General features: G+C 52.8%; 2 protein-coding genes across 4 annotated transcripts; one reads left to right on the top strand and one right to left on the bottom strand.

Annotated features, from left to right (window-relative positions):
• Window positions 1-2,602: 2,602 nt before the first annotated feature.
• On the top strand, window positions 2,603-5,270 carry APOC3 (apolipoprotein C3). 3 transcript variants are annotated; one of them, XM_039887965.1, is made up of 5 exons: window positions 2,609-2,684; window positions 3,162-3,243; window positions 3,332-3,399; window positions 3,536-3,659; window positions 4,680-5,270. In XM_039887965.1, the coding sequence occupies exons 3-5, from the start codon at window positions 3,345-3,347 to the stop codon at window positions 4,801-4,803; spliced, it is 303 nt and encodes a 100-aa protein (XP_039743899.1). In that variant the 5' UTR covers window positions 2,609-2,684; window positions 3,162-3,243; window positions 3,332-3,344; the 3' UTR covers window positions 4,804-5,270. The 3 variants fall into 3 exon arrangements, with proteins under 3 accessions (XP_039743900.1, XP_039743899.1, XP_039743901.1); XM_039887966.1 differs by lacking the exon at window positions 3,162-3,243 and having other exon boundaries at window positions 2,603-2,684; XM_039887967.1 differs by lacking the exons at window positions 2,609-2,684; window positions 3,162-3,243 and adding an exon at window positions 3,093-3,116.
• Window positions 5,271-7,425: 2,155 nt separating this feature from the next.
• On the bottom strand, window positions 7,426-9,572 carry APOA1 (apolipoprotein A1). Its single transcript, XM_039887968.1, has 4 exons — window positions 9,368-9,572; window positions 9,083-9,134; window positions 8,737-8,890; window positions 7,426-8,101 (listed from the first exon to the last, which is right to left on the bottom strand). Exons 2-4 carry the CDS (start codon window positions 9,123-9,125, stop codon window positions 7,501-7,503), a joined length of 798 nt encoding a protein of 265 aa, XP_039743902.1. The 5' UTR covers window positions 9,126-9,134; window positions 9,368-9,572; the 3' UTR covers window positions 7,426-7,500.
• Window positions 9,573-12,099: the final 2,527 nt, after the last annotated feature.

The following is a 12,099-nucleotide window of genomic DNA, read 5'->3' on the forward strand; positions in this document are numbered from 1 at the left end:
ACATGTCTCCCCACATGCTCCACACCGAACCTTGTACCAGGGCAGAATTACAGGGGGTTGTTCATGTTATGATAGGAAGGATCTGGCTAAAAACTAGGAGGAACTTCCAGCGTGGAGTGACATGGTGAATCGGGGCCTCTGGCTGGGAGGGCTGAATCAGAACTGCCCCCATCCAGCCTAGTGGCAGGGGCAAGGATCACAGAAATTCATGTACAAAGCCTCACTTGGATGCAAGCAGAAGCCAAGAGAGTCACCTCAACCCCAGAGGACCATTTATGGCCCCAGCTGGTCAAGCTTCCCCCTGTCCCTACTGGTTACTCCCTAGAATGGATCTGTGGACCAAGCGTCGAGCAGTCTCCTCAGTCTCTTGTTCCAGGGGAGCCGGGTAGGAGGGAGGGAGAGGAGAAAGGAAGGAGAGGCAGCTTAGTCTGGCCACTGAGAGGGCTCCTACCCTGCAGAGATCCAGGCTGGAGCTGCTAGGAGGGACACAGGCACTTGAAAGAGATGAGGTCCCAGGCCTCAGGGCATGCCATGATCCACCTGCATGGGCCCACACACCTGGTTTCTCTACCCAGCTCGGGAACACCCTACTGTGTTTCTCTGCTGGCCTCCCTGGACTCCATGGGCACACTGCCATGCAGGAGAAAGAGCACGGGCTCCTCTAGACCTCCACATACATGGAAAAGGAGTTGGAGGTATCAGGGTTAAAGGATCCAGCCATCTTATTCTAGTATGCCCAGGGGGGAGGAATTTGTCCACCAGCCCAGCCTGGACTCTGGATTCCCACTGTGGCCCTCACCTCTGAGGCTGAGGAACAGGCCAGAATAGAAAAGGAAAGTGGGCACAGTTGCCTTCTACCTTCCCCAATGCCCAAATCCTTCAGTGACCTTCTAATCACTTTCCTTCCCTTCCTACCCATCACGAAAATCCACGCTCAGAAAGAAATATAAAAAGGATTTTCTCTGATGTATGAGTGGCTGATAAGTCTCCAAGCTGTTTAGTACCAGAGCAGGTGTTTGAAGACCTGGATTCTTGTTTTGTCTCTACCACCGATGGACCGTGTGCACTTGGGTACATCTTTACCCCTTAAGCCTTAGGTTTCTTATCTATAAAGTAGAGTTAATGTCTACTTCATAGGAATCTGAATAATTGAATTTTAACAGAAAACAAGGTCTAAGCCAAAGCAATGAATCTCTATTAGAGGAATTTCAAGACTCAGCCATGGATAAAGAATTCTGAGGGTAGGGCCAGGCCATTTTCTCAGGCCTCTGAGTTCACACTGCGGGGTTAGTTACTTCTTCCTGAAAGGGTGGCTGACTGCCAAAATCTCAATTTCTACGTTGGAAGCTCCCTCTACCTGTTGACTCTACTGTCAGGGGAAGGGCAAGGTATTTGAGAGGAAGAGAGAGAGGTTCAGCGAGCCCTCTTCGTGGACCACTAGCTTTCTATATATCTCCTGTACTTTTCACCATAGCTCTGGCATATCAGTATTCTATCTTTATTTTATTGAGGAGAAAATTGAGGCTCTGAGGTGTTAAATCTCTGGCGCTGGGTCATATGAGTAAATGCCAAAGGCATCATTTAAGCCTTGAATTTCTTGGTTCTGATGTCTTAGCACCCAGAAGACAAAGTCCCTTGAACTTGCCATCCAAGCCATGGCTCCCAGTGTGGGTCCAGTGGATATCTTCTCCCGAAAAGGACCTGAGGTCTCCCTGAACAGCCAATGCCCCCTGCAGAGCTCCTCTGTGCCCTCTTCCCACCAGATTGGCCTCTCCACAGCCGTGGTTCCTTCCAGTTGCCCACCCAGCCAGGGAGGCTATGAGGGCTGCTATTTTCAAGCTGAAGAAACTGCTGCCCGCGGTGAGAGATACTCAGCGCTGTGAATCAATCACAGCTGCCAGTTTGGGGAAGGCCCCAGCCACTAGCCCAGCTCCCACTCTAGGGAATGTTATCAGTGGGTCCAGAGGGCAAGGTGAAGAGAGGGGAGGAGGGACAGGACAAAGGCCTTGGGCTCAGAGTGGCCTTGGCCTGTTCTCCCACCACCCTCTCACCTGGGGCAGCTCAGGGAGGCCTCTGGGTAAGCAGCACCATATTGAAGCCAGAGATGGAGAAGCTGAGGAGGGTGACTGTGAACTCAACTGTGTCACTCTCCCCACACAAGCCTCTGCCTTTTGTGATTTCACTCTAGACGCCCCAATCCCAATGCCCTGAGTTGCTCCCAAGTCTAAAGAAGCCCATTATCCTTTCAACCCTACTCCCACCCCAGTCCAGGCTGTTTTCAGGACTTGGGGGTGGGGGGAGGAGGGATCAATGTGAAGGGCTAACGTGGGACCAGAGGCCTCTGGTTTGTCCCCTAAGCCCCTCTCCTATGTCACCAGCTTCTTCCCAAGGAGCCAGGCTGCTCAGAAGGAACAGGGTCTCCCCAGGCTCCACACATCCCCAGTTCCTGAGCCTTCTGGGCTACGGTTATGGTAGGAAGTGGCATGGGCACTCACAGCCTTCCAGAGATTTCCCAACTCTCCCAGCAGGCCTGGCTGCATCTGGCCACCCTGCCTCAGGCCCTATTCTAAACTGATCGGCAGGTGACCTTTGCCCGACTTGCATGCCGCTCTGGGGATAATATAAAACAGGTCAGAACCCTCTTGTCTGCCTACTCAGTTCCTTCCAAGAAGCAGCTGCTCCAGGTAATGCCCCTGCGCAGGGGGAGGTGGGGGACAGGAGAGCAGGATAGAGAGGGCCTGAGGAGGGTCTCTGCTGGCCCAGCCAGCAAAGCCTGGAGAGGAGTTGGCTAGAGCCAAGGAAGACTTAGGGCTCGATGAGTAACCCTGACCCCCGATTGCACACGGGGGAAACTGTGTCCCGTGGAGAGGAGGTCAACCACCCACAGCTACGTGGAGTGTGGTTGCAGACCTGGGACTGAAACTGGCTCCAGTTCTGTTCGCTTTCCCCCCGTTCTGCATGTTTAGGACTGGAAGAAACCTTTAGACACCCCAATCTATCCCAGACCAAAAAAAAAAAAAAAAATGCCTGGAGAGGGGCAGAAATTCACCCAAAGTCATGCAGCATGTTAGTGGCAGAAACCAGACCAGAACCCAAGTGTCCTGATTCCTAGTCTGGTGGGTTTTCTTCTCCATTCATCCCACTCCTCTCACTCCGTCCAGATCCCCCTGAGCCTCCATCTGAAAGCCCTTCACCCCTGTGCCAGCGTGGGTACAGTCCTCTCGGCCTGGCTTGACGACTCAGGTTCCACCTTAGGGGCCATACCACTTACCTGGGGAGGGCCTAAAGGTGGGAGGATTTGGGGCACCACTCACAGGACGCTTCCCTGCAGGAACAAAGGTGCCATGCAGCCCCGGGTCCTCCTTGTTGCTGCCCTCCTGGTGCTCCTGGCCTCTGCCCGTAAGCAGCTCGCGGAGACTGGGCTGGGGGAACCTTGGGAGGTGGCTTGGTGATCCTGGACACTGACGGAGGCTGAGCAGGAGCCACGGGCTTCCCAGAGGCTGATCCACCCCACTCAGCCCTGCTGTCTTCTCAGGAGCCTTGGAGGCCGAGGATGCCTCCCTTCTGGGCTTCATGCAGGACTACGTGCAGCAAGCCAGCAAGACAGCCCAGGCCGCGCTGACCAGCATACAGGAGTCTCAGGTGGCCCAGCAGGCCAGGTACACTACTCTCACTTCCCCATCCCGGGCTCCAGCTCCCTCAGCTCCTACCTGCCCCAGACTTGGTGACCGCCCCGGTAGTGGGGCTGTGGCTCTCCTGTACCCAGCCAGGACCTGTGCCTCTCTGAGCCTCCATGTTCTGGTCTACAAAACAAGGGTCCCTCCCAGGGCTTTTTCAGGCTGCCTTGGAGAGATGCCAGAGGTATCTATTTCCTCCTGACCTCTTCTCCCTTCGTCGTACCTCCCTTTTCCCTCCGGTGCCCTGCGTGGCTCTAAGGAAGGCCACTTTAGCCCTTACTCCCATCTTCCTTTACTAGTAATCTGGCTAGAGGTTTGGCCGGGAGTCTCCATGGTGTTTGTGTGTGTGTGTTTCTGCCTCGTTCTAAGCCCTGGGCTCCACGTGAGCAGGAGTCTGTCCTTCCTCTACCACCCTGCCCCTGCCCACTAGTCCTCTCGCCACCTCCACTCCACTGGCACTGGCCGGCATTTACGTAGCAGGGGCATTCACAAACATTCTTAGTCCTCAGAACTAGCTATGGGGTAGCTAGTTCTGGGAAAATCAAGACTCAGAGAGGTTAAGTGACCTGCCGCGATCACACAGCTAATCAATCTTCTGATGATTTTCCAAATGAGAGACTGCTTCCCTCTGCTCCAACCCACTCAAGAGCCACCAAGTTGTGAAACTCTAGTGGGCATCATTTGCCTAGAATAGAATGACAGCCCTGCCCAGTCAGTCCTCTCCAGCTTGCCTCAAACCAGTGGGGACACAAACGTCTGCCCCAATCTGAAGAAACAAGGGCTAGACTTGAGCTAGGGCCCCATCACCACCTTCTGCCTCTCTTCTGCCTGGGTGGAGCTATAGGGGACCCTGCCTGAGGTCTCAGGGGTGTTGCTGGGTGAGGTTGAGAGGGTGGGCGAGAGGCAGTGTGGATATGGTCGGGGGCCCCCGTGGTGGCTGCTGCTCACAGACGAGCTCTCACCCCCACCTCTGTTGCTCTCCCTTATTGATTTAACCCCTAGGGGCTGGATGACTGATGGCTTCAGCTCCCTGAAAGACTACTGGAGCACGCTTAAGGACAAGTTCTCCGAGTTCTGGGATTCGACCCCTGAACCCACACCAGTTTTACCCTCTTTGGTCGCCTGAGACTTCGACTGTCCAGGTCTGCCTGCCTATTCATCCTGCTGGCTCCTTGGGTCCTGCAGCCTTCAGAGCTGCCCCCGAAGTTCGCTTGAAAGAGACAGCATTCTCAGTGCCTTCCCACTCCAACCCCCAGACCTGGCCCCCCGCTCCCAGGCATGCTGTCCTCCCAATAAAGCTGGACGAGAAGCAGCGTGCTGTGAGTGGGACATCCCATGGGTGCCATGTGTGTTTGGACGTGGGCATGTTTGGGCTGTTCTGTGGGCGTGCGCTGGACTGACTCCCACTCGGGCAGGCCTGGGGCCAGTGCCTTACCCACTTCTTAGTGCCTGGGTGGTGTCTGAGCCTGAGTTTCTTCATCTAAAAGGCAGGAATAACCCTACCACGTACCCTGCCTGCCTTGACAGGTTTACGTGGAGGAGCAAACAGGATGATAGGTTTGACACTATTTTGATAAACTGTCAAACGCTGTACAACATGATGTGAGAATGTATTCTGTGCCAGGCACTGTGCCTGGCATTTTTATGTCATCATGAGAGATGTGATTATATGTGTTCATCAAAATTATGCGGCTGACTTGAGCTACCTGGGTCATCTGGTCATCTCAACCACACTCAAGGGAAGGAGGCCTCTGGCATAGTGGTTGGAATAAGATACAACTAGGCTCTGGTTTTGGCTCCATCACGTTATAGCAACCTGTTTCTTATCTGTAAAGTGGGCACAATAATACCCCCTTCATTATAGGTTTGTTGAATGAATGAATGAAATGAGAGTGTAGCACCAAAGATGATGACAACAATTTCCCAGGTACATCAAAGGTACCTGGGAAATTGTTGTCATCATCGCTATAGGCTGAGCTGACTGTCCCCTTGGGACCAGGATTGAAGTGGGGAGCCAGTGTCCTGGGAACTAAGAAGGAATGCAAGGTTACCCACAGAGGCTGCTTCGCTCATGTCCCCACTACCCAACAGATGATCACATCAGAGAATTCCAGGCTCAGAAAAGTGAAAGCACCTACCCAATGTCACGGAGTCAGCAAACGGCAGAGCCGGACCTCTGTCTTTATTTTGCTCAGCTGACACAGAAATAAAGCTTAGTTACTCTTGTGCCAGGTGTCGGAGAGCTACCTGACGGAGCTTGGTGGTGTTCTCACATCCAGCCCCACTCAGAGATGTCTGCTCTCTCTTTGGAAATCCACTTGGGCTTCTCTTCTGGCCCAATTGTCAAAGGACCCCAGCACCCACACCTGTGAAATGTTCTCACCTAAATCTGGGCTTAATACCTGTTGTTGTAGCTCAGGATGGTTAGCAGCTAAAAAGCCTGCTTCTTTATCCAAGAGTTGTTAAGAAACACTAGAGATGGAGGAGGTGTGATTATCAGTGGCCTGCACCAAGGGACAAAAGCTCCTGAAGGGACAGAGTAGGGAAGGTTCCGTGAAGGCACTGCCCACGTCTTTGAAGATCTGTGAAGCCACGTGCACAGGAGGCTATAAGTACCTGAGTGTGAAGAAGGACTGGCTATGAACAGGGATGTACACAAGTATTTGCGTGCATACGTGCATACCCCAACAAACTTGAGAGCCTGACCACACACTTGTTTTGTTTTGTTTCGTTTTAAATAACCCTGAATGCCCGGGGAAAAATGGGTCTGAAAAGGGCAACCTAGCCCATCCTGCTCTTCAACTTTGGCAAATGATTTCCCATCTCCAAGCTTCAGCTTATTCATCCGTACCATGGTTTTAACGGCTGTCTACCCAGAATTTTGGGAAGGACGCAGTGAAATGATGGATGTTGAAAGCATCTTGAAAATAGAATGTGCTACTTCCCTGTGAGAGGTGGTGATTATTTTTTCTGACTCAGGCTAGCGCTCACAGAAAGAAGGGGGGGGCAGGGCTTGGAGCTCCATGGGTGGGCTGGCTGGCTCGCACAGCTGTGCCTAAGGACACAGAGGCTGTTTCTGCTGTGCCTAAGGACACAGAGGCTGTTTCTGCGTAGGGTAGGAGTGTGAGTGGCAGGCTGCCCGTGTGAAAAAATAAAAAGGAAGTGTTTGTTTAAGCATTATTGAATTAATAAGGGAGGAAGGAGCAAGAGCCACGGTCTTCATTTAAATCTGCCCAAATCCTTCAAGTTCCACTGGTTCCTTGAGGGCCACCCCTGCCACCCCAGAGGCAGAGAGCTGGGAGAAGCTCCTGCCTTCTGTCTATGGGAACACCTCTGGGGACCCACTTCTCCCAGCAAAGCCAACCCTGCCTCCGGACTCTCCTCAGACAGGGCTGCAGCATTTATTGTTTAAGGCTCTTTCAGGACACTTAGCATTGGATTATCTGTCGCTTTGCCTGGAACTCTATTATTCCTTCCTGTTACCCCTTTGGAAAGAGTCATACTACCTCACTCCTAAGCAGCCAGATCCTAGCAGCTCCTCCAACATTGACTAAGACCCTGAGAGGCCCATGTTCAGAGTTGAGCTCAGACTAGAAAATAAACAGGGCCCTTGCCCAGGCTTCCCCAGATGTTTCCTCCAAGGGCTCTGAGTCCATACCCATTTTTCCGAGAATTTTTTTTTTTTTTGAGAACTTTTTATTGCTTAAAAATCATAATTGAAGCTTCAAAAAACATACAACCCAATACATATGTCCCGCTTTGGAAACGTTTATTCCAAGAAACCGAATGATGCAAAGGGGAGTCCCAGCGGGCGACGGGTGGCTCACTGGGTGGTCAGCTTCTTGGTGGCCTCATCGATGGCGGTCAGGACGCTGACCTTGAAGCTCTCCCACACAGGCAGCAGGCCCTGGCGGAGGTCCTCCAGGGCTGGCTTAGCCTTCTCTCCAAGCGCTCGCAGCTGCTCGCTGGCTTTGCTCTGGTACTCAGATAGGACGCTGCCGCTGTCCTTGAGCATCTGCAGCCGGCTGGCCAGGCGCTGGCGCAGCTCTTCGCTGTAGGGGTTCAGCTGCTGGCGTAGCGCGTCCACGTGAGTGCGCGCGCGGTCGCGGAACTCCTCGCCCAGCGGGCTCAGCTTCTCCTGCAGCTCCTGGAGCTTCTGGCTCGCGCCCTCGTGGAGCTCCTTGCCCAGCGGCTCCACCTTCTGGCGGTAGAGATCCACCTCCTCCTGCCACTTCTGTCGAAATTCGTCTAGGTAGGGCTTCACCTTCTCCTTCATCGCCTCCAGATCCTTGTCCATCCCCTGCCTCAGCACCTCTGTCTCCTTTTCCAGGTTATCCCAGAACTCCTGGCTAACCGGGCCCAGCTGTTCACGAAGCTTGGTGACCGTGGTGCTCAAGGTGTCCCAGTTTTCCAGGAGTTTCATGCTAGAGGTGGGGAGAGAAAGGGCCTCAGAGGGGACCTCCCAAGCACCCTGGACACCCCGGAGCTGCAGACCCAGCGCCGCAGCTTACCTGTGGTGAGACCTGGACAACACCTGCCCCTGAACATGCAGTAGCTGTGGGTCAGACCAGGGCCTGGCCTCTTCCACACACTGTGGCACCTAATGCACCCCCCACCCCGCCCTCCACCACATCCCATTGTACAGGTGGACTGAAGAGCTAGTGAGAGACAGCTGGGTCTGGTATCCAGTCTCATCTGTCCCCAAAGCTGGGCCGTTTAAGGACCTCATCTCTATGCTTCCAGACTATTCTCTGCCCTGAAGACAGCCATCCCTGTGGCTGGAGGGCAGCAGAGAAAGGAGTTAAGAATGGCAAGGGTCTCGTTGCACTCGTAAGCAGAACGTGGAGCTGTGATTACTCACTGGGCAGTGCTGGTCTGTTGCTTGCTACCCGTCCCAGCCTTCTATACGGCCCATCAAATAGCAAGTGGGGATTCGATCGATCTGGCTACATCTTCCTACAGGCCATACTGTCCTTTAGACCAGCAGTCCCTGCCCCGGCCCCCGGCCCCAGACCCCAGACCCCAGACACCCCAGACTGGGTCCGGGCTGGGTCCTTACTTTAGCTGTTTTCCCAAGGCGGAGGCTTCAAACTGGGCCACATAGTCTCTGCCGCTGTCTTTCAGTGAGTCCACATACACGGTGGCTAAATCCTTCACTCGATCCCACTGTGTCTGAGGTTCATCTCGCTGCCAGAAATGCCCTGCCTGGCTCCCTAGGGGTGAGAAGGGAGACTCAGATCAGGCCAGCTCTGGGCAAGATTGGAGCTGAAAGGCCAGGCTTGAAGGCAGGAGAGGGGGCAGGGGCTAGTGAGAGATCCTGCTCCTTGTGCCCAGGCAGGTAGACTGCAGGGGTTTAGGGAGAAGGACCTCCCGATGGTTGGCTTCCTAGGTTGGGGGACACCTACCCGTGAGGAAGAGCACGGCCAAGGTCAGTACCACAGCTTTCATCTTGGTGACCTGGAGGAGAAGAGGGGCCTGGCTGAGTGGGTGGGCCTCTGGCATGGAGGAACTCTGTATTCCCCCACTCATTCCAGGCAGGAGAGGAGGAAGAAGGTCTTGGAGTGAGAGATGGCCTCAGGTACCCAGAGCTCCAGCATGAGGCAGAGTCTGGAGCCACTATCCCAGAGTCTGAGATTCAAATGCTAGAGCTTGGGAAGTCAGAGGAGCTTGGGGCAGGAAGCAGCACTTACCTGGAGTGAGCACTTTCAGCGGTGGCTGAGCAGTAGCTCTCCCTGGGCCTATTTATGTCTCCAGCAGGGGCTGGGCTGGGAAGGTGATAAGTCCAGCCCAGGCTTTGCCACTGCTCACTGGTCCCGGCTGAGATGTGGAACCTAGAGTTCAAGGATCAGCTCTGTCCCTGGGGCTGGGCAAATAGAGTGCGCAAACAGGAAGCTGCGGGGGCTGCAGGGCCAGGGATCAAGAGTTCAAGAATGGGTGAGACAGGGTGGTTGCAGACTTGCAGGTCCCCAGGGTGGGGGGTCAGCTGAACCCATCCCTTTCTCCCTGGTGGGAAGTGTGTTCCAAGCCATTGTCCATTGTGCTTCCCAGCTGGGGAGAGGAGGGAAGGAAGAAAAATCCACAAACTGGCCAGGCAAGGCAGGCACTCCTTAGGAGATGCTCCCCTCACATTCCAGGGAGATGATTTCACATCTCCCCCTCCCTCCCCCCTTCTCCCGCCCCCACAAGGGCAAGACAGCTCTCCCACCAGCACTCTGTTGAATCTCTAATCCCAACAGGTTCACCACATCTCCTTCCAGACCCCTGCAGAACTCTGAAACCCTTAACCAAAGGGAACCTGTGGTGCTAGGGAGCTGCCTGGGGAGAGTGGAGAGTGTTCAGTGGCTCCCAGACTTTGAGATTTCAGAGACCTCTAATATTTCCAAATTCTAGAGAGAGACCAACACAGAGTTGCCAACTTTTTTTTGGCTAACACCAAAATAGGACTTAATCTCAGAATAAAGGACAGTCACTTAAAATCGAATACATATATCTTTGTATGGTTCATATTTGATCACACATGGGTGAGCCCTGAGGGATCACTGATGTGGGAAAAATGCATTTGGTCCAGAGGTAGCAGGAGAACTACCTTCTCATTTTATTTTGCCTCCAACTCGCAAAATCCTGGATGAGGATGGTGAGCCAGTTATGTAATCTCTCTGAGCCTTGGTTTTCTATCAGTGAAGTGGAGACAAGAATGGCTAGGTTTGTTGGAGGCCCCCATGAGATCCTGTAAATGTAAAGTGCTGTGTGTTTGTTGGTATTTGCAGCACCATTTTGTAAGGTTTCTCCTGAAAGGTCCAGGACCTCCAACACCAGGTCACTGACAGGACCTGAGTCACAGAACTTCTTTATGTCCAAGCTGGAGGAACTTTGAGATCAACTACTCCAGCCTCCTCCCACCCTGTCTTACAGATGAGGAAACTGGAGACAGCGAAAGGAACTTGCCCAGTGTCTTTGATTTCCAGGGCATTGGAAGAAGGACTGAACTTACAACCTAGGTCTCTGGACTTGGGACCCCAGGCAGAAAAGTGCCGTGCACCACCTGCCCAAGAAATTCCCTCATGAGCTTGGTGCCACTATCTGCCAGATTCTGGAATGGTGGGGCTCCAGGCTTCTCCCATTGTAGCCAGTCTCATGCCTTTCACCTCAGTGAAGAAAGGTTTAGAGCCAGACAACCTTAGGTTTGAATCCCAGCTCTGCCACTTATTATCTGTGTGACCCTGGGCAAGTTACAGAACCTCCCCACAAATCAGTTTCTTATCTGTTAAATGAAGATAATTGTAGAATACGCCAACTCCTAGAAGTACACGAGGGTTATATGTCTGGCAGGCAGAATAATGGTCCGCCAAAGATGTCCATGTCCTGCTCCTTGGAACCTGTAAACTTACATGGCAAAAGGGACTTTGCAGATGTGATTATAAGGACCTTGAGATGGGGTAGTTATTCTGGGTTATTTGGGTGAGCCCATTGTCATCACAAACATCCTTAAATATACAAAAAGGAGGCAAGAGAGGCAGTCAGAGAAGATGAGAGGTTGGAAGCAGAGGTCAGAGTGATGTGATTGCTGGAAGGAGGCCATGAGCCAAGGAATGTGGGCAGCCTCTGAAGCTGGATGAAGCGAAGAAACAGATGACCCCCTAGAGCCTCCAGAAGAAACGCAGTTCTGCTGACACCCTGATTTTAGCCTCATGTGACCCATTTTGGACTTTTGACCTGCAGAACTGTATTGTAAGATAATATATTTGTATTGTTTTAAGCATTAAATTCGAACAAGTATGGCAAAACTGAAAGGTACCTGGCACTTAGTACACAGTAACTATTCTGTGTCCCAGAATCCCAGTCTCTGGCATTTTACCCCCTCACTCCCACTGATCACACCTGCATGGTCATACCTGAGCTAAGACCTTGGCTTCAGGCAGCAGAAGTAGGGGAAGGCAGAGAATCCTTCCTCTGTGTGGCCCTGACTTGCAGACGCTGAGATGTGAGATCTCTGTTCAGGAATTCTCACCTTCCTGGCTCTGGCCTTTGAAGGCACTGGGCTGGGGAGTGCTGTTTGACAGCATCTTACCAAGCAGGAAGGTTCCTTTTTAAATAAACTTATTCACTAGTATGTCTACTCCATTTCACTAAGTTATTTGGATTAAACTAGCCCAAGCCCCTCACTACTAATATTGTGGAGAGGAAGGAATCTTTCTGGACAGAAGCCTAAGGGAAACACCACCACCAACAACAAACTAGGTGCATCTCAGAATCAGACCTGTCATCGTTAGAGGATCAAAGTGCCCATGGATTAGATTAGCTGCTTAGTGGGTGCAGGGCCCACCAATATAAGTCCTTTGTCCTATAACCCTCTTCTGATCTTGGGAGTCTCCAGAATAACTGTTTCTGAAGTAGGCCACCAAGTGGCTGGCCCTGGGTCCCC

The sequence above is a fragment of the Pteropus medius genome, unplaced genomic scaffold (assembly GCF_902729225.1).
Source record: "Pteropus medius unplaced genomic scaffold, Ma_sr-lr_union100, whole genome shotgun sequence".
Lineage (NCBI taxonomy): Eukaryota > Metazoa > Chordata > Mammalia > Chiroptera > Pteropodidae > Pteropus > Pteropus medius.